The 23450-nt window shown below is 29.8% G+C and overlaps 1 protein-coding gene across 14 annotated transcripts in view; it reads right to left on the bottom strand.

Moving 5' to 3' along the window:
- The window catches only part of LOC130897076 (neurobeachin), a 735983-nt gene that overhangs the window by 252293 nt on the left and 460240 nt on the right, over positions 1 to 23450 (bottom strand). For all 14 annotated transcript variants that reach the window (XM_057805651.1, XM_057805655.1, XM_057805652.1 and 11 more), the window contains 8 exons: positions 22877 to 23193; positions 20569 to 21389; positions 18852 to 19480; positions 15996 to 16309; positions 15710 to 15889; positions 7191 to 7334; positions 6336 to 6443; positions 4345 to 4519 (listed from right to left, as the gene is read on the bottom strand). In XM_057805651.1, the coding sequence (XP_057661634.1) occupies positions 4345 to 4519; positions 6336 to 6443; positions 7191 to 7334; positions 15710 to 15889; positions 15996 to 16309; positions 18852 to 19480; positions 20569 to 21389; positions 22877 to 23193 (2688 nt within the window). The remainder of the gene's footprint in view (positions 1 to 4344; positions 4520 to 6335; positions 6444 to 7190; positions 7335 to 15709; positions 15890 to 15995; positions 16310 to 18851; positions 19481 to 20568; positions 21390 to 22876; positions 23194 to 23450) is intronic.

Genomic DNA, 23450 nt, shown 5'->3' with positions numbered 1-23450 from the left:
AGGCAATAGTAATGTTACTATGGTTCAAGATCCGGTTATCTCACATCAATTATCTTCAAAGAATCAAGAACTAACTGACGAGGGTATTAATTTTATTACAACTCCATTACTCCAATACATATTCAACAAGTTATCGATTCAGTCCTGAGTATTGTTTGCACTAAAGAGTCATCAGGTGCTCAAACCTGCATCGAATGTAATTTGTGGTGATCTAAATCTGAAGAAAAAGGTTACGGCAAAATGATTTTATGCAAAATTTGTGAAAACAGTATGAATCAAAAAACAACGTAAAAAGCCAAGGAAGGTTTAGAAAAACAAGCCAAGAAAATGATATCCATTTGTAATGCTAATCATCCTATAGCTGAAGAAAGAACTACAATCAGAATAAAAATACCAATGTTGACAAATCAAAAACTGATCCTCCTTTAATTTTAGCCGTAATTGAAAGATCTGATGACTGGCTCCGCAACTGGACAGTAAATTGGAATTTTAAAGTAATTATATGCAAGATTTCAATTTAGCGTTTTTCAAGAGAAATTGATAGTAAAAGATGATTATCTAAATATGAAACTAATAGATGTGCGTAAAAATAATTTTTTGTGTAATTCGAAATGTCATCAATCTTTAGAATGCACTAATAAGTAATTCTATTACGTGAATTTTCCAATTTTATTACCTATGAGCTTTAGACTGGTTTCATTGATTTAGTTTTTTACATTTTATCAGTGAGGTAACATTTTAATTGATTGATTTTTTATTTCTAATTAGGATTATTTCTAATTAAGATGATTTATTCAGATACAAAACTGTTTTATGAACTATACCATATGAATGTTCGTTAGTCTGTAGATTACATAGTAAATCTGCACGCTAACTGATTTACGCAAATGAACGGTAACTTATATATAGGAATTTTTAGGAAATGTTCTTTCTTTCAAATTGTGCGATGAAAAATAGAACTCGAATGAAACTTTGCATATTTTGGGAAATTATAACTATATTTTCAGTGTTTCATAGTAATAACCTTCATGTTAATTAGGTATTCATCGTACCCAATTCCTCAATATTAATAATAAAAATACCTAATTTTAATAATATAAGTATTTTATTTTATACACTGCCAAAATTGTGTGGTGGAATTTGCTAGTAAATTCAAATTAAATATCGTAATTATGTTTTATAACTTACTTTATGCAGGTTTGTTCTTAAATCTACTTGTACAGGTAAATTTTTTACGTTATAAGAAATAGTTACTTAAAATTAGATGGAAAATTCCAATATATCAATATAGCTACGTATATGTATGACTTATGACTGTAACATACAGTTGTTTCTAAATTCAGGAGGTGATTCCTCATATGAAATTAAGATGGGTTTTTCCCTTTCGCCCACAAGTGGTGAGTAAAATTTTTTTTTCTAAAATTGGTGAGTGAAATTGGCAACCCTCACTTTATTTCATATCAGAACTTTTTTTCAATATGAAGTTTTATAAAATAACATTATAAATTATATTCCTTGTTTTATTTAAAAATATTTTTTCTCACTTTTTTCCGAAAACCAATAGCTACAGAGAAAAAAATATAAACACCATAATTAATAATTTTTTTAATAAATTGAGTGGAAAACCAAAGATGTTTATTCGAATTGTGGTGGTAGGCTGATGCCAAACACAAGTTTACTTGCGTATTGTAACAAGTATACAAACGCTAACATGGCCGACATGCATTTAGTGTGTGGCAAGTAGTAATTCTAGACAAGCTAGAAGTCTTTCTGCTCAAAAATTTTCGCAACGAATGACGCCTCATTGTAACCGCTTTTCCAAAACTGGAATGTTGTTTCGTACACACGGAAACAAGCACTGAAAACATTGCCAACACCCTAAATATCAGCCATTCATCTGTATGGCGAGTTTTAAAATAGCAGCAGTTATATCGTTATCACATCCAACGTATTCAAGCTCTTTTACCTAGAGATTTTCCTCAACCAGTTAGATTTTGTATACGACAAAATCCTTAATTTTTAAATAATGCATTATTGACGAGGCAATATCTATCATTATTATTAATTTTCATGAATGGACAGACGAGAATCTCCATGAGATTATACAGTCATTAAATCTTAAACCAGTTTTCTTGAAAATTATACCTCTGAACTAGACATAGCACTCAATATCAGACAGAACATGTAGTGCATGCACGATGGTGCTCCAGTACACTCAGTCGGACTGCGTTTAGATGCAACATATCCCGTTGAATTAGTCGAGGAGAGCGCCAACAATGGCCTCCTCGATGTCCAGAGTTGAATCCTTGTGATTTCTGTTCATAGGGTTATCTTAAATCATTAGTGTATACGACACCCATGGTTGATAATAACGATTTGAAGAATCGTATTCAAATAACGTGTGACACTATACCAAGAAATACACCTCAATTCTTTGAATGTGTACGGCAATCAATGACCCATAGGTTACTTTCATGTATTTTGGCTAGAGATGGATAGTTTCAGCATTTATTACAAATCGTATTACATTTTACATCATTATTGTTTACCAATTAATTTATTAAAAAAATTATTAATTATTGTGTTCATTTCTTTTTCTCTGCTATTAGTTTTGGGGAAAAAATATGAAAATAAAAAACCTTTTTAAATAAAACTATGATTTTATATTATAATTATAAATAAAAAATATAAAACTTCATATTAAAAGAAAGTTTTGATACGAAATAAAGTAAGGGTTGCTAATGTCACTGCCGAATAATGTGACAAGAATATTGAAAAAATGTTCTTGGTTAGGCATTTAAGAGTGCACGAAAATTAGAGAATTTCAAGTTTCTAGCGTTACTGAAATTTTAAAAAATAAAATGAAAACTCACTTTTAGTCTCCACCTTTTAATGGTAAAGGGGGTAGGGCGAGGAAATCAACTGAATTTTGTCGCATGAATTTAGAGACATCCTGTATATTCATATAAAATTAAATGTATCAATTATCTTAACAAAAAATTTATATTAAACATGACTGGAATCGAATTTTCCAATTAGGAAATGTTCTGAAAATTTTTAATTGCGAGATTGGATCATTCGTAATTTTTATCTACCTTTACAGATATTTTTTAATGTATAAATCACATAAAAATACAATTTTTCACTATTTTTTCTTCAATTTCGTATCACAATAGCAAAACTTCAAAGATATAAGATAAGGAATTTCACCACTTACTTTATATTCTGTTCGTTTTCAATATATTTCTAAGCAAAATTATCTGAAGCTTTCTTCTTGCACATATATTGTAACTAATAATATATCTTATTTTATAATAATAATCAAGCAAGATGCATTTTTATTACTAATATTATTTCACACAATATAAAAGTAAATCTTATTAAGAAAAGGGCTCAATAATCTTTCAGCTAAATAATATCCATATCTATTACCATATTTTGTTAACGTTTGTAACTCTTACAAAGCCATAGTAAATAAACATTTTGTTTCAAATAATTTAGAGATCAATATAGTGATCTGAGAGACCACTTGATCGCACGCATCGAAAAAAAATAACTATTAATTAATTAACAGGAACTGTGAGAATCATTTGATTTTGTATTATATGTATTTCTCGTTAAATAGAACAAAATATAAAGGTTATGATCTTTTCTAAATTTTGCATTTGTCTATATTTTGTATCAAAGTTTCACAAAATTTAATTTGATGGCTTCAAGAATACCTGGTTTCAACATCAGTACAAACTTCAATTATTCGTTTTCATTATTTTTCTACATTTCCGAATATTTTGGATCCAACCAATATTTTTAATATTTTTGAATAATCTAAATAATAGTCAATCGTATAGTTAATATTCTATGTTATATACGAGTAGTTTGTAGATTGTAGATTATAGATTGTATAGTTATTTTTTGATATGAGTGATCTTTAAAATACCGTTTTAATATTTGTATTTTAACTTCTTTTCTATAAATTTTTTAGAATTACAATATGTTAGCTAATAGTAAACTAACTTTAAAATTAATGGAAGCAAATTCGAGACAAATCCTAAATCACATAACTCGACCATTCTCGAAAGAGTGAGTGGTAATACTGAGGAGCAGTGTTTGTTTTTATTTACCTGGACCTTCTACGGATATTTACAGTGGTATATTGGAAATCAATTAGATAGAGAATTCAAATTGAAATTATTACATTCTACAAAATATTTGTCAATACTGTATAACACAACAATGTATAGATTCCATGAATAATTCACAAATGTTTTTTTTCGTAAATGTAAAAAATATACCTGTCAAGTTAATTGAAATTTATTAATAGTTTATTAGAACTAATAAATGTACCTTGAGGACTACCCGAAGGTTGAGATGAAGTACCATTATTTCTTATCACGGGAACCGGACTGGGTACTTTGACCGAGACGGGTGGTTCCAAAATATCTCTATATTTCGACACCATGAGTACAGATATAAAGTAGACGATAGCTAACGATAAAAATTGAGCTTGTTTGGTTTCCTCCTATTAATAAAATTATGATTAATTATCGAACTTTATCCATTAAACTTATACAAATTAAATTATACTTGAATTAATATAAAATCGATACCAAAAACTTGTGTTATAGTTGACAATCAAACAACCCTCTTTCTAACATAGTTTGTACATATAGGGTTGGTCAACTTTGATCGTTACCTTGAACAAGGATATAAATAAAAGTGTACTACAAAAATTTAATTTATAAAACAGACTGGATTAATTAGAGGAGCTTTCAGAAATCTTTTGAAATCAAAGAAGATATCATGATAATAAAGGATAAGTTTTTCACCTCGAAACATTTTTTCATTATTCCGTTTTATTCTACATATAACTTTGATGCTTCAAAATCTACTAATCCTGGCATTCACTAAATATATGTTATCATCGTATAGACAATGCTAAGTAAAAAATAATTGGTTTTTCTCTTCAATATTCAAATTTTATGTCCACTTACACAAAAATGCATCTAAAATAAAGAACAAAACCATCTTATACATAGCACGTCACAACAGCAGCAAAATAAAATCTGAGATTTTTAAATTACGATCACATTGGTGAAATGACTGGAATAACGGATTATAATGAAAAAATTGACAAAATATTCAAGATACACAATGTTTTTGTTTCCGAATTTTAAAATTTATATACAAGTAAGGCTAAAATTAAGAAATAAAATGAATATTTTAGGATTTTTATTTTTTTTACTTTTTTTGTACAGAACGAGAAATTTTTTTCATTACCATTCAATATATCTACAATAAATATTTAGAGACATAAATCTCCAAAGTAATGACTCACACCAAGACTAAGTGAAAGGAATAAATGACATAAAAGTCTGCTTTTAAAAAATATCGTTCCATGTTGATTAGAAATGAAAAGACAGTGTAGTTTAGTATTTATTACCCTATTTATTTCGATGTTGTTCATGAATAAAATTCTTTTCCGATGCAAACATATTTTACCAACATGGTAAAGTTAATCGTCAGAAGTAAAAAGAGTCCAAATCGGATTATCGATTGACACACGCAGTCCTTCAGAAGATATTGGCAGAGATAACTAATAACAGATTCAATGGCTCAGTTATATAACTTTTTTTGATAAATACATTTAAGCCTGTCCTTGCAAACATTTCAATGATCCAAATTCACAAATTAAATATGTAATTTCAGTAAAATGGAATCACCTCGCATTTTGCAGTTGGAATTAGGCAATTCTGAAAATCCTGCAATCCAAGTAAGTGGAACAGTGGATGGGGCTATAGATAGTGGTCATAAGGTTGTCTGATTATATGGTATAAGTAAGTACACCATGGAATATACGGTACATGGGAAAATGGAATCGGGTACGAAAATATTATAGTTACTCCAGATATCATCAACTTGAAGAACAATAAGCCAATGGAAGGCATCTTGAATATTTGATTTAACATGGATATTATTCACATATTATTTTGTTTAAAAACAGATTAATTAAAATCGTGGAATTGTTGAATTTATATAAAATATTTCGCCAGTCTGTAGAAATTAATTCACTTATAAATTTGATAACACTAAAAGAATAGAAATCTATTACAAAAGAGGACGCATGATACATTTCATTTAAAGAAATTAATGATTAAGTCAGCACACCATCTTTAGTAATGTAATTACTACTACTAGAGGTTAATGAGAACATGATATTTGAAACAAAAATCGAACTGTTTTTTGAAGATTCTTGTTTCACAAATAATCCATTTTATTCTATAATTTAGCCGTTCACTTTATAGGTTAAAGTGATAAGTTTTTAAGCAAATGCATACCACATCTCTATAAATTACAGCTCGCAGCCGATTAACATCCATATCTTGTAAGAGTTTTTCCGGGTCTTTCACAGGACTTGCACTGTTTGATAAATTATCAGTAACACTCTGAAAATAAGTCAATTAATTTATGACCATGTCAATGGAGTAAGTTAAGTATATAAACCAGCTTAGAATAGCTTATCAGTAAAACAAAAAATAGCAAGTTGTCTGGAAAACAATAATTGGGCATGCAACTGATCATATTATTAAATTTTTGTTTCTTGAAACTTTTAATAATAAAATTGCGGTTCAAACAAAAAGTGTCAAATCTACTTGTTTTCAAAAAACTTTAAAACTATGAATTGAGGATAGATTAAGCAACATTTAAGCGAAAATGAGTCGAGGACAAATAAAGAAATTCCATAAAGCCATCGTTGTTATAATCTAATATATTAATTACTTTGCTAATGAATCTTAGATAAAAGAAAAATTTAAATTTTACTTTAAAAAAACTGAAACCAAAGAATAAGAGGTTCGAATGGAATGTTTATTGATGCTACAACTGATCTACCAGATAATGTATTTGTTTAAACGTTCCAATATTTAATAAATAGAGCTATTACATTACTAATGAACCAAATACATTATTTTGAGGTTTGAATTTGGTCAAAGGAACATTGAATATTTGACAAATCTATTATAAAATAATGAAATAACAAATATCACGATTGATAGTTCAGAAATTGAAAACATATTACATTAGAGAATAGAAATAATTATTCTACCAACGAATCCATTTTGTTTTTCTCTCTTGATCACAAAGAAGCTGGTTTATTTAACTGTAGGAACTGATCATGTTTATCCTACACTTACCTTTGGCGAATTTTGAACACCTCTTATGAAAGATTGAAGATGTGCAGCTTTATGGCTAGAATTATGTGAATTAGGTGCAATAGTGTGGTGCGGTCGACTTCTTTCTTTACACTCCAAACAATTGCGAACTGCACATGTGCATACCTAACACAATTATGTATTAACAACATATACTATACAGGTATAACAAAACGCATACACAGATAAAATATATAATTTATTCTTATATAAATATGTGGACGAATTTTGTGGAAGTTTTCAACTGAATTAAAATTTTTGGAAGTTTTACACAAAATATGTGAAAATAATCGAGTTCCTGTGAGTTTTTAAATACAAAAATTTTTAAATCACATCGAATTGGAATAATATCCTTATTCTTTATGAGTATTCTGAATTCTTAACTTAATTCTTTTTTCTTAGAACAGTAAGTGAAACCATGATAAATTTATTTGAATTATGAAAACGTTTATTTCATATTAATATTATTTTTCATCTAACTGATTAACTTGACCATCTTTAAAATTTTTACCCAGTTCAGTACAATCTTGTATATGAGAAAGCTGGCAAAAGCTTAACTATTATATTCTTCGTAGGTATATGACTTTGTCTCAACATATCTAGAAGTAAAAGTTATTTGCAATGACATAATTTTTCATATAAAAAAAATATTTTCATTGTTAAGTAAATATAGAGAAAAAATGATTTCAAGTATTTATTTAACCATTTTTTACGTATAACAATAATTGCATAAACAGGGAAAATTAGATAAATATTATCCTAAAAATGATTTAAACAATTCGTGCTCTTGTACTGTAACGAACGACGTGACACAGTTAAAGAAGAAAATATTTTAATCAAATGGGTATGCAAGATGCCGCAAGAAATGTTACATATAAAATAGCTATCTGCAAGGTGGGCGTTGCTATCACAAACACACTCTCGTAAAGAAATTCAAACGTTTGTATATTATGAAACGTTTCCAAGTGAATTTTTCCGTCGATACGTTAAGAAAATGAAACCCCTCATTACAAGTCAGAAATAAAAATAAAGTCAACAATTAATTTCATCCGAAGAACGTGCTCCCAAGGAACTCAAAACCGTTTTACAAAATTATAGTTACTGGATTGTGAGATTCCAAATGTGTTGATTATTTAGAAAAAGGGAAAACGATAAATGCAAATATCAAGATAATTTACTGATACGGTTTGATACCGAACTTAAAAAAAAATTATCGCATGTGTAAATAGAGTTTAGTTCCATCAAGACAATGTACATACGCCCTTTCAGCCACTGTTGCAAAAGAATTAGTCAAACTGCGTTATGATTTATTTTTCTTTACCATATTCACTTGATTTGTCTCCTTCCGAATGGCTTGGATTTTAAATAAATTATGAGGTGAATGCAGAGACAAATGCATATTCGCATAAGAAAGATCATTTTTGCATTAAAAAAAATTAGCAACTCGCTAAATTAAGTATGTAATGAAACATTTGTTTTTACAGCAAGATGAAATGTTCATTAAAAAGCTCTTTCGTCAAGCCACCTTCGCTATGTAACAAGCAATGTAAACATTATGAATTATGGATGGTATTTTCATGCATTGTATAAACTTTGAGAATTATTACATAATTTTCCTATATATACCTGGACATTATATAGAATGGTAAATGATAATTTAGTGAAGCATGGAAAAATATATAAGGTTAATATTATTTATGTACTATATGTATTTAAAAAACATTTTTATGAAAAAATAATTGCTGTATAATGCATGTTTCAAGGGAAAATATTTTTATAAGAAAAGTTTTGATATTAACGTACCATGGCAATATGATAGGCTTGTATGACATTTTTTAACACCTATAAGATTTTACACGGAGACATTTTGAATTTGGGATAAATTTGGTAAATTCTTGGCTTAATATAATGAAAACAGCAATATCAAGAGCTTAGAGTAATATATATTCAGCAATATTATGTTCCAAATAAGTTGGTGCATAATGTGAATAGTTATCTATTAATCAACTGTTTCAAATTCATTTAGTTCCATGTCAATAAAAAATCTTGTTCTAAATAAACTATTTTGGCTTCTTTTTCTACTATATTATTGGCATTCTACTAGTTACAGAGCAAGCAATTAGAATATTTGTAAGTTTCTCCTGCAATCAATCATTTCTTTGTTAAAAAATTCGTTGTAAATTTTTCTGGTTTATATTTCCAGAATTATTTCAAAATGTTTTGTAGCTTCAATAGAATTCTTATATTTATGCAAAGGGTGAGAAAATATTTACTAGTAACGACCACAGTTACTAGAAACAGAGACCTCTTTAGTAAACACATCTTATTGTGTAAGTTCAATCCATCATCACCAATAATCCCCAGATGTTTTTTAAATAGGCCCTTTTTACTGCATAGTCAGATTACATCACTACTTTTCCATGTTATCTTTATTCACTATTCTAGCTACTTTTCAGTATTCATGTATAACTTGGAAAAACGTTTTCTGATAGAAAATACGTTGTGAGTTTAACTATCTTTTTGAAATTAAACAAGGCGCATTTCTTCACTCCAGCAATTATAATTGTTGTCCTGTATCCAAGTACAGAACAGACTTTTGATCCTTTCAACAGCTGTATAACAATACACTAGCATAGTACATAATGAATGGTAGTGATTACTATTTATTTTATACAAAGCTCCCTTAAGCTGATAATCATATTGATTGATATATCCTATTGTTTACAGCAATAGGAATATTTCTATTAAGTTTTGAACTAACGTTATCAACTCTTTTCGACTCAATTATGTCAAAGAACAATGGGTTTCAGAAAATACCTTCTGTAATAAATTTTTCAATTATCAGACAAGATTCACAACGGTGGATGTACATTTCAATGACATGCTACATTATTTAAGATTATTATCTAATTGACATGTAGAAATAGGTGAAATAAATATAAGTTTGTGATATGATAATGCATTATACTGATATCTTATTCATATGATTATCTCTTACATTCATAAAATAATAGTAATTAAGCAAATAGAAGTTTCTGGATTTCTTCTTAGTACACATGTACATAATTGCATTTCTTGATTCGCTTCAAGAAATAGTGTTTACAGGAAAATTGATTCATTTTCAAGTTTTCAATTTGTGATGAATTTCATACTTGTCAGATTATCAATAAAATCTCTAGTCAATAACTGGGAAATGTGTGGAATATGAATTGTTTCATATTTCTCATTTGCTAAATATGGCATAATACATAATACTGAGCTTTCTACATCCTCTGCAAATTTTGCTTATTACATAGCAACCATTTTGCTCTTCATCTTTACATGTAGGGTAGACATTGCGTCATAAAAAAATATTTCTGTAGAAAACATACAAAAAGATATAAAGAAAAGTTATCTCAAAAAATTGTTTTAGTAACAGAAGAAAGTTATACATATTCTCATTGCTTGATTTGAGAACAGTAGGATATCATTAATATGGTGGAAAAAGAAAATGAAAAAGTTTATTTTGAACAAAATTGTCCACATTTTTTCTATTGATCTGAAACTAAATTAAAGGCGATAAAAAATTCTATTTAAGACTATCATATTGGCAAGTACGTTAATATCAAAATTTTTCGTATAAAAATATTTTCACTCGAAGCATACACTTTCATTTTATCATTCATTTAAAGTAATATTTGTTAAAGACACTCTTATTTTTGAGAAAAATTTTTTTTCTACGCCCATGTCCGTAAACATTAAAAATCGCACTATCAACATTCCTTGTAAATGACATTTAAAAATAACATGCATGTAATGAGATCTCATAATATACACGTACGTTTTGAGAAGAAAACTTAAACTTCTTGGTTAATTAAATTACAATAAAATTTTTATTTACGTAAGACTTTATTTGGTCTATTTACACAAATTTAGTCAATTAAAAAACATAAAAATTTTTTGCATTAGCGAGATATATTAAGGATTGAAAGAGTGATGCCCCTAAATGTAGGCAGCACATTATGCAATTTATTTAAAAATAGGACACGTTTTCTTAAGTAGTATGCTATGAAAATAAATGTCATGTCACTTACATTGTCAATTTCTTGAACAAAATATGATTTTATCCGAACATTGTCTCAACTTTATCTACGAATTATGTCTGATAGTAGTGAAAGTGATGAAATTATGAGAACTCCACCGGAGATTTTATAAAAAGCTCAAGCTGCCACACATAATTTTTTACCGCTAAAATACAAAGAAGGGTACGAAATTACCTATCAAAAATTTATGGATTGGCGACATAAGCATAACGTTAAATCCTTTTCGAAGAATGCTTTCTTTATTTCTTAATTACAGAAATGAAAAATGTATAAAACAGGTTGTGGGGATAAACACAATCGGTAATACACCACGTAAAATTGCTGAATATCTTGAGCTGCCGGAACCAAAGCAATATACTATCATTAAAACGACTTGGTGGTTGGCAATCTTCTACAGTAGCGGAAGGCTATGTGAATCAATCTTTTAAAAATAAAAATGACAATGCATTACGAATATTGGAGGCAATTACCAATTATCAATCTTCGTCTTCTGATGTACCGAGCAGTACTACAATTATAAAAAACCGTTCATCACTAATTGTTCAATTGTTATTAACAACTATCATAATAAAGTTTAAATCATTGCGATGTTTTTATTTAATGGAAGAAAATGAATGGGCGTAGAAAAAGTATAGTACGTTACACGAGTTGTAAGCCCAATACGCACTCATGAAATTTATGCATTCGCCACTGCGCGGCTTCGTGCATAAAGTTTTTCACTTCGTGCGTAATGGGTTACTTTCAACTCTTGTTATGTAATATACTATTTTGTATATACATTTTACATAAATAATATCTTTATACACGCTTTCTCTAGGTAGCATTTACCATTATGTAGATTCCACAGGTACTAAATGAGATATCAAGGATAAGTATGTCAATATTCACATTTATTATATTACCTAAAAAAGGCGGGCATAAGAATTTCCGGTTCAAAACAGATATGAATATCAGTTGTTTCCAAAAATTGCAACTACGGCATTAAAATATTTCCAATAAATACTGGTAACATTTAATGACAAAGGGCGTAGTATGATACCGGGTTTAAAAAGCAATTTAGCTTTTAGACATTTTTTTTTATTTTTGGACGTTGATATAAGAAATGAAATTTCAATGTTTACTTTGTACAATAATTAATGATAACATAAAACGAACATTGGCCGTAATTGAAGTTCACGCTCAAACTGGCTAACGTTCAATTCATAAAAAAATAGATGTTGAAATTCATCCATAAGGTTTTGCAATATTTTAAGAACAGTGCGCGCATTTTCCAAAAAGTTTTAATGTCTGATGCTATCCCGTTATTTCAGCAATACGAGCTTATCTTAACCTAGTTTTTCCATATCAATAGCAGAAGTGATGAAATGGAATGGTCACACAGTTCTTGTGATATTGCAAAACCTTGTGGATGAATTTTAACACCATCTTTTTTATGGAACAGTGTCCAGTTTATTATTATATTATTTTCAGAGGTAGATAATTTTTGAAGATAAACTTGAAACAAAAATGAATAAAAATACTAGTATTATTATGAAAAAAGCGTCGGGCGTAAGAGAAATATAAAACAAAGCGCTCCACGCTTTTTTCACAATAATACAGTATTTTTCATGTGTGCTTTTTAGTTTTTTCAAACTATTTTATTTTTCAATTTTAGTTTTATCTGCTATGAAAGCTTGTTTTTTGGTTTTTTAAACTATATCGATCTTCCACTTTTTAGTTAAATTTATTGTCAAAAATAAAATTTTTCTTCGAGTTCTACTCATTAGTATTGTAAATCTTCAACAGACAGTGCACGAATGTAAAATTGTTCTTGAAAAAAATAATAAAATTCAAGGTGTTAAATTCTAAAGTAATATTGATGCAGGTAGTATGGTAAATCTCTAGAAGGAATACAGCTGTAAAATTTGTTTCAAAGTAAAAAGAAAATTTACCATGATACATTACTATAAAAAATTTGCGAAAAAAAAAACATTTTTTTACAGCGTGAACGGGATTAGAGTGGTGGGATATACTAAAAATAATAACCCACGAAGGAGAGTTACAAACAGGTGAAGCTAATATATGCGTGTTAAAAAGGAATAGGCAGAAAAATTTCTAATACAAGCAATATCAGAAGTGGTTCTAACCAAAACGATTTGAGTGCTGTTGTACGCAGATACCGCCTTACAAGAAATCTAACAAGAGGAACTTTCTCCCTCACAAATCTAGAGTTTCAAACTGGCAATGAAAACCCAACAAAAAGGAAAAGAGGCAGTTTCGACTAAGAATTACTACCCGCTGGGGGACTGTCTACCAGTCATAATATAGTGCCTGTAGAATTTCTTGCTAAAGCGCGCGAAGAACCCTACATTGGAGAGCCCATGGAGCACATAAAGGAGCAACTAAAACAAATATTGCAGATTAAGTGGAAAACTGGGAAGTATGGTAGATGAACCTGACGACTCATACTAGATGTAGAAACATGGCTAGAAAGAGTAAACATGGAAGTCAACTATTACCTGACTCAAGCCCTATTAGGTCAAGGATGTTTCAAGAAATATCTATTTGATAGGTGATAATACCCGATAAAGGGATAGAAGGACGTGAAGGTACGTTTATATAACTTATTTTAGTTGGTAGAAATGTCAAATATATTACCAAATATGGAAATTTAGTTTTTTTTCTTTCTGGTATGATAATGAAGTGAACATATGAATTTTAGATAACTAAATTGTTTGTTCGATAATATAGAATATATTATTAAACATAAAGATTTAAAATCTGACTAAATTTGTATTCATTTACAAATGTGCACATAACAAAAGAATTTGTTTAAGCTAAATAACTGAAACACATTAAACATAAACTGCAAATATAACTATAGATTAGAGCTACTTAGTTTGAAGTGTATTATTAATGACAATAAATACACTCATTTGAGTTTTGAGGATGGAAGAAACATTTTTATATACCTGTCTGCTAATCAATTGGTAAATCCTTGTCGAAACAATTTAACTGCATAGTAGATAGCAGTCAATAGTAGTTTCAGAACATAAGTCTTTAAATGGTGACATTTTAAAATAATCTCGACAAGTATAAACAATAAAATATGTTAATAATACAAAAACTTAATACCTCTGCAGATACAGTTATTTTCCGCGAGTCCACTTATTTATACATCACAAGCAGCCTGCCTCAGATTTGCAGAGATAGCAGGGCGTATTACGTCAGTACATTGATCTGTCGTAAGAGCTTATCAGAATGATGCGTCGAATATATGGATGAGATTTAAATGTAGTATAGTGTATCTCAATGTATTTTATTATTTAGACATCATACACAAAACAAACAAAAATATTTCTTTATATACAACAATAATAACATCTGTCTGATTGTATGGGAGTATCACATCAAGTGAATAGATATAGTAATCTATTCTTGAAAGATAGATAAGTGCCGTCGTGCATATTCTTATACATATTTACAAGAAAACTATCTCAACGTTTTGTTATATCCATAAGTTTCTAGGCGGTTTGACTTTTACCAGCATTTTCAACAATTTTCATGCAATTTGAACCAATGGATACAGAGATTCCATACTGAAGACGAGGAATGTCACTTTTACTATTTGAGTTAAGTAAGTTTACCTTGACTAGCTAACTGGAGCCAGTAGTTGCAAGTTTAGGTCTTATTTCTTGCAGTTGCCAGCAATCGGAGATGGTGGAATGGTCTAAATAGCCGATCACGTTTATCAAAAGATATGTAATTCAGTTTACATTGCAAAATATAGCCGATAAAATAGTTTTTTCTTTTAAAACATTTTATACCAAAACTATTCGGTTTACACGTGGTGATTTATTCTTTTATTATAAAATAAAGTCCTCCGTCACATCCGCTTATTTGTTTGTGATAAACTCTCAAACTACTGATCAGTTCTTCAGGCGGTTTTCAATAATAGACAGTTCTTAAGATATATAGTTTGTAAAATCACTATTACTATAAGTTGAATGAATTTTTCTGAAGTTAAAGGATAAAATTGAGGCATACAAAAATATATTCACCGATGACGGGAGTGTTGCAACTTTCCGAATAAAGAAAGAAAATTTAATGAGGCATTCACTATGTTGTATTTTAGGAAATTTTTTTTTGTTTGCAATATGTACATAATAAAATACTACTTCAAAATACTACAAGTAATATAAATTTCATTTTTCCTTTAAATCTAATCCACATAATCGACGTATCAAGATGATGAGACCCCACATTAGACAAAATGATTTAACAACATTGAAAAGTATAGAAACGAAAACCAGAATACCTGCTCGTACAGAAATGCCCACATTTATTTTTCAACGATCGAGAAAATGTAGTTATTTCAAACATCAAACTAAACTCTAATCTATTAATAAGCAAAGAAGTGAAACATTATTCTATACCAACCAATCTCAAACACTGCCTAAGAATTCCTCCACTAGACATATTCTTCTCTGCTTCTAACTCACTAAAATTTAAAGAGCTAGCGAATATTAGTACGTCCGCCATATTGACAAGTCTTTGGAGGAAACTGACGGCTACCTCTATTGGCATTCCTTGAGTTGGTTCAATCACATCGAGTTCGCTCTATAAAAAAACAAATTGTATGTCCTATAACCTATATCCCAAACTTTTTTCAGTAATTTAAATAATATTGAATAAGTTTACATCAAACATTATGTTTTTTACTCACATTCGGTGAAGTAGCTGAAGCCAATAATGGGAGGAGACCCCCGCAAGCAATGATGAGGTTATCTGCTAATTGTGAGATCAAGTGAACAGTGTTGACAACAAAAATTGCATTATCGCTACTATTCACAAAATCCAATACAGATTTTGTAGAGTGGCTTCTCCAAACTTGTATGTCAGTTTCTAGCGAGAACAGTACATCAGATAATAGACGTTGGTGAATGTAAGACCACTTAAATTCGGGTATCCTGAATGGTGGTCTTGTAGGTCCAGGACTGAACATGGGTCTTGATAGTCCGGGCTTAGTATTTTTCGATTCTGTCGAACAAATTTAAAACTATTTGTTATTAAAATCTACGCAATTCTGATTTCTACAAGGATTGCATTGATTTATCACAACGATGTATTAACATAATTAAAATCAATTTATTATGAATAACTAAAGTCCACATTGTTAACAGATTCCGGGTAACCTATATTGTTCTTTTGAATAAATATCAACTCTTATTGAAATTTTGACTTTTTTTGAAGGAGAAATTATTATTCAAGTTGTATACCTAAAATAATGAATTTATTTCGTCTACATAATGCTGAAGCCTTTTATTTCTATAAAAATTAATCCAAATTTGCGTATAAGGAATAATGTTTTGAAAATAATGAGGTTGTTACTAGTTATTTTTAAATGTAACTAATAGTTAGGTACATTTTCATGATATAAGTACTTCATATGAAGGTTGCTACTTAAGGTTTGAAAATTCTATCCTAAGCTTTATTGTTTTTAAAAATATTCTCCATCAAGATCAATACACTTTTGCATGCATTTGCACCAATTGCCGAAGTATTCCAGAACATGTGATTTAAACGCAGCAACCGCTTCTTCAGGTATAGAAAAATATTGACCTCGCAATTTATTTTTGATCTGCGGAAATAAGAAGAAATCATTGGGTACTAAATAAGGACTGTACGGCGGGTGAAACATCAATTCTATATTTTACGTTTTTGTTTGTACTGATGTATGAGAGCTCGCATGCTCGTGGTAGACAATGATTCGGCTTCTGCGATTGGTTTCCCCGATTTTTTCGAACACTTCTACAAACAAATGCTGTTGTACCATTCAGAATTGACCATTCCACGTTACTCTAACAGAATGGTGGCGACATGTGTAGTTGTTCCGAAAAACCAGGTGACTATTTGCTTTGAAGTGTTTCGTGCACATAAAATTTTTGTTGAATTTGGCTTGTCTTGAAAGAACGATACAGTCGATTGTTGTTTAGTTTAGAGTTTATATGCATACATCCATGATTCGTCGTCTGTCACTATCCTATAGACGTCTTTTGAAGCACCGCAATTGAATTTTATCAGCATTTCTTTGAACCAAAGAGCTTTGTTTTGAGCGATTGGCAAATACTGCGGCATCCATCGCGAATAAATCATTTCGACAGCCAAATGTTCATGCAATATTGAATGTATGTGCGGCTACGATTGAATACGGAAAACGATGCTCAATACGATGAGACGAGATGTTCCATCATTACCAAAAGTTGAAGAGAGTTTATCAATTCTGAGTACGTTCACCATTTAAAATGTCAAACTTTATAATGGCAATGTCAGATTTGATATATTCACATCAGTGTTGACATATTTCAAAACTCAAGCAGCAGCCCTCGTACATATATTAAAACCATACAGAACAAGATTGACTCAAGAAACACAAAATTACAAAAAGTAGCAGAGTATGAGGTAGTAGCGAGTTTTATAATGAAGATCAGCATGTAGTTACAGAAGTAGTGCATAAGTGTTAAAGCATCTCGGAACGAGAATATATACTGAATGAATGGGTTTACAATCCTAAAATATTAAAATAAGGGGATCTAACAAAGGAATATCATAATTATAAACAACGATTAACAGCAATAATTAAAGAAATATGAACACAGCATATGGAGAAAAAAATATTGAAAAACATATGAAATACCCATCATAATACAAATATCAAATTTGATACAATAAGATAATAATTAATAGAAGATGTAGAAATTAAAAACAGCATGAAAACTTATAAGATTAACAGACATGACTTTAAAAAAGTCAGAATCCAAACAAAAACTATAAAAATGTCAGCTCGGGTAGGGCACTGTTACGAAATGTGTAAAGATTATTTCATATACAATAATGCAGTTTGGACCCAAAAGAAAAAAAATAACTTTGAAATGTTATAGAACAGAAGAAAAGGACTAAAAATCATTTTAAACCACGTACATGCATTGTAGAAAATAGAAGATAATCAGAACCACAAGACTGGAGATAGAAGATGGAACATTTGATTATATAGAAAAGATGATTCAACACAATAGTGAATATTAAGTTAGAAATCAAAATAACTCATTTTTTCAAATACAAATAACTTTACAGATCAACAGATAAGTAAAAAGATCAAAATGTGTGATAACATATACAGACTAAAACATTAAATTTAGTTTAAAAAAAACTGTGTGAATTTGATGAAAAAATGATACAAATGATATATGGCAATATGCAATGCAGCAGTGAGGAAAATAACAAAATGGAAACCAAAAGTAGAAAGGCTAACAAGTAGATAAGGTGATGAATAGATGAGGAGGTACACTGAAATATCTGAAAGAGAGTAGGGATAAATGTGGCTGGGTGCACTATAGAAGTTTGACCTAGTTGAAAAACAATTTGAATATATAGTCAAGAGTATATCGAGATAGTTGTAACTTTTTACAGCGGTATAGGATATAATACAAGAAATAAAATAAAATTAGGAAAAAATTATTGTTCTAAGCTAAATAGACAGATTTTTGAAATTTTTGACGGGTTGATCTATTATTTAACTTACCAAATAGATTCGGATCAACTTGGGTAGATGTTGAAGCACTTCTGGGTCTCTTTTGTGGCGATACGGTTTGATTACTAGATCCCCTATTATAATCTCCAATCGGATTTTCAATATGGCATGTTGGTAAACTAACTCTTCTTTTTATTTCGTCAACAACATTTTGTGGACTCTCAGTTTGATTGGTGATTGGTGTTTCTACATTTGTAACAACAATATCTGTAGTAATTGCATTATTAGAAGCATTATAATGACTAGGATCACAGTATTGTGAAATCGTTGATATATTTTCAACCTGAGGCACTTCAGTTTCAGCGCCATCTGCTAATTTAGAATCATTATCACTAGAATGAACAATTGCTGCTTCTCCTAGACTAGATTCTTTTTTGGACGGCTCTAATTCTACGGACACAGCACTATTTTCGACAATTGGCACAGCTTCAGAATTATTTTTTAAAAGTACTACTTTATCACTAATATTTTCATCAACAACGTCACTTTTAACGTCTTCATTCTGTTTTATAACACTTTTAACAGTTCTTAATTCATCATCATCACACTTGTCAGTCTTCTCTGTAGATTCTATTTCAGTTTCTTTCTTTTCTACGATTTCATCAGTTGGTGTTAGGTACCTTTAAAAATATATGATTAATAGAGCAAATATGTGTTTTTCAAATATTATAGCTCAAATGTTGAAAATCTGATTTAAGATTCAAGACTGGTTAGATATGAATATACTATTTTCTACATTCTCCGGTAAGAATTGGATTCTACTACAAGGTTCTTACAATCTGGATAATAATTCTGTATTCAGAATTTGAGTGAAAGTTATTAAAATAAATAAAATTGAAAACTGAAACTATTAACGAAGTTTCTATTCAAATTATGATTATTCTCGCTTAATAATATGCTAGTAATATCAAAATATTTGGAAAATTATTGAAAACCGTATTTTGGTGAATAGTATATTGAGTTTTACTTTAAAAATAAGAAGATAGTTCAATTAGTACATAAGATACTGCAATGCAAAATTAATGCATAATTTTAAAATTATCATATCTCCTAAGAAGAACGTGATTTCCATTGACATTTTTGTCGAAGGCTCGCAATTATGATTAAAAGCATATCGTATATCTTCAAATTTTATCCGACCGCAGTTTAGATTTTTTAACATTTATAAATGGTTTACACTATTTAAAACTGATTGTTTATCCTTGTTCTAATATCTACTGCTTTAAAACGTTTTATGGCACATTTTAAGTCAGCTTTATAGCTGTGTGTTGATCTGTCTCACTCCATATTTCTTCCAGTCCTTGGTTTCAGGTGAAGGCTATTTGGTTTTAGCTGTAAGAACCATATTGTCCCACAAGATCTTATAGACCAAATCACAGTTGCAATTTCGCCTTATTGAAGTAAGTCTATGGGTACTACTCTTGTTAATGTATTATTATGCATTAATAAAAATTTATTAACAAAATTAGTTCCACATCAAGTGGTTCTAAGACATTTATTATAATACCACAATTCTCATTACGTATTGTAATTTTTAATATTTATGTATTTATATACTATTTCCAAAGCTCATGGTATTAAAAAGGGATATATTTTGTTATTTGATTGCCAAAACCCCACAACAGTCCAATTTATTACTAAATTATCTAAGACTACGTTTAATTTTGTTTTATGTATGCATTAATAGAATAAATCTGTTAACCCTTACCTCTCAGATAAATCACTATCCGGAATTTCTCTCTCAGGATTTGAACTTTCATTTTTAAAACTTGGAAGAGATCGATCTTGCTCGTTATTTATCGCCTCTATCGTCGTTTTACATTCTTCTACTTTTTCTTCCACATTTATTTTATCCCTGTCTACTTCTGGAATGTTATTCACAACCTCCTTGATAGCTTGAGCTATTTCCTGATCTTGCAAGACAGGAGAATTACTTCGCAAATTAGAATCAGAGCAAACTTCAGAATGTGCCTCTAACAACTTCTCTGATTTCGACAATATTTCTTGAAGGATCTCTTCTATTACTTCGCTTTTTTCGTTTGATATTTTGACCGGACTACCAAAACTGGGACTGCTCTCTGTATGTAAACCATTACAGATTGGAGAATCTCCACTTCCCACATCATCTACTTTAACCGGAGAATCTTGTGAATATGGGGATTCTTTACTGATTTTACCGTCACTAAATATGTCACTAGTCCTGGAGTCTAAAGACACTAACTCACTATCTTCATGCTTAACAATATAAGACACGGGGCTGCCATCCGATAAAGTAGAATTGTAATCACAACTACATACTTGTTCTGATTTATCATTCTCATTAAGTTCAATTTCTTGAAGGGAGACTCTGGAATGTTGCCATCTTTCATTTTCTGAGTGACATCCATTGGGTCCTGATTCATGCCAACCAGAAATTGTACTGATAGGATGCTGTTGTCTTACTAACGGGTCAGTTATATTATCTGCCCTATGCATTTCATACCGTTCATACATTTGAGCAAATTGAAGTTTAAATTCTTCATAAGAAACCTAAAAATGTATCAAAATTATCTTATTTATGTTGGCAAGTTGCTTAAATTCAAAAGTAAAACAAGAGACTGCATGTGAAATGAATGTTCATCCAAAAAAAATTATCAATCTATTAATCGGTAGAAGTAACTCTATGCAGAAATATTGGACGGGAAGAAAATTGAGCCATTAAATGAAAAAGTTGTCATTGAAAGTGTTAGCAAAATAACAAATAATGCTATAATTTTTCTACGGCCTGTGGAGTCCAAACAAATGTAGAATATATCAACAATATGATACAAAGATTTCTTATATTTTTTTAAACAAATAGCTGGAATTTTCTATGAAAATGCTCAGAAATACTGTAAATTACTTAGCTTATTCTATAGTTCTGGTATATAAAAAGCAAAAACATCCACTCACCTACATTATCATAATGAAATAGATGAGATGGTGATATATTTAAAGATTATTTTCACTGTATCTAATTGAAACAGATTTCTTTTGTTTGGTAATTCTATTGGGCTATGATCATTTTTTTTCCATATTTTTAGTAAATTTATAAGAAACATAATAAATAATAAAAATCTTAACAACATCTCTAAGCTGATAGACTTAATAAGATTAATAAATAATATAATAAATAACCACCTTAGAACTGAAAAGGTTGCAGTGCAATATACCACAAGCTGCCTCGATCAAATCTATCCATTATTTGTCATTGCTCAGAACTTTCAAATGGTTCCGTGAATTTGATGTAGTCAAAATCTATTATTGAATGGTATAATAGCTTTATAACGCTATGGGTTTTGGGGAACAGAAAAGTTACTTTTGTGTAAATGAAAAACATAGAGTTCAAGTAATTAATAAAATAATAAGAAGGCAACTGCTGGAGATTGTACTGCGTACAAAGAGTCCTGCAGTTAATCTAGAGTTATATAGGCAACTTCGAGTTGAATGCCTTATATTGGCTAAGGAATATGAAAGTTTGGGAAAAGAAAAGAATTGGAGAAGTGAGTCCGATTCTTTCAACATCATTTTTTTAGAGTAAGTTATGGAGATGGTTTAGTGATAGAGCGATGTGGCGTGAGTTTCGAAGCTCGATTGGAATCGGTTATAAGGAGCTTACTAGGCATGACAGCCGTTAAATACATAACAGAAGTCATAGACACACCTAAACCCAGTTGAGCATGTTTGGTTGGCTCCTTCAAAATTACAGTAGCCCAGTTCTAAATGAGAAACGGAATCATACCCACCAGGCTTTCATTCAAAACTTAATTGGAAGCGATGTTTTGCAATTTGTCTTCATTTTGCTCTCATTATATTGGATGTCAAGTTTTTGTAAAGTTATTGTTATCACCACAAATCACAACTCAAATTTACATTAAAAAACGTTTTCATCAAAATATTATGATATATTTTTTACTAATTTGATCCACATAGTGGTAGATTTTTTTACCACACACTGAGAGTAGATATAGAGAGAAAAATTTGAAAAATTAACTTACTTTGGAATGTACGATAGCCAGTGTATCAACCCAGACTCGCCAGCCCCCATATTCATATTTTATCGCATGATGAAGAAGCATCCTGAATAAAGAATATACCATATCAGAAAGTTTTTGTTCTTCAGTGTTTTTTGGATGAATGTAAGCCATAGCAATCAACCATTCTTGCCATACTGACATCTGCAAAACTGTTCTTCTATTCTCCCTATTATTATTACACAATAAAGTCATATCTGATAAAAACAGTTTCTTTACATCCAACAGTTGTTCTGTTTGCTTTGATTGCCGAATAAGAGTAGCTACTACTTTCAGGATCACTAAAAAAGAATTTTACATTGATGCGTTATAATTGTTTGTTGTATATACCTTTCTAAAAATATATAACTGTTGCCATATTATTGAACTTAATGGTTTGGTTCATTATTTTTGCAATAATCTTATAACACAAATAGTTTTGACCTTCAACTAAGTTTAATTTTTGAATCATACTGCCAGATAGTGATTTTAACAAGGTTAATGCTTTTCAAATCAAAATCAGATAGGATTATTCTTATTCCCTTTTTATTCGAGTGTG

Source organism: Diorhabda carinulata, chromosome 8 (genome assembly GCF_026250575.1).
Source record: "Diorhabda carinulata isolate Delta chromosome 8, icDioCari1.1, whole genome shotgun sequence".
In the NCBI taxonomy this organism is placed as follows: domain Eukaryota; kingdom Metazoa; phylum Arthropoda; class Insecta; order Coleoptera; family Chrysomelidae; genus Diorhabda; species Diorhabda carinulata.
Note: the sequence above shows the minus strand (reverse complement) of the source record. Positions and strands in the feature narration are given on the sequence as shown.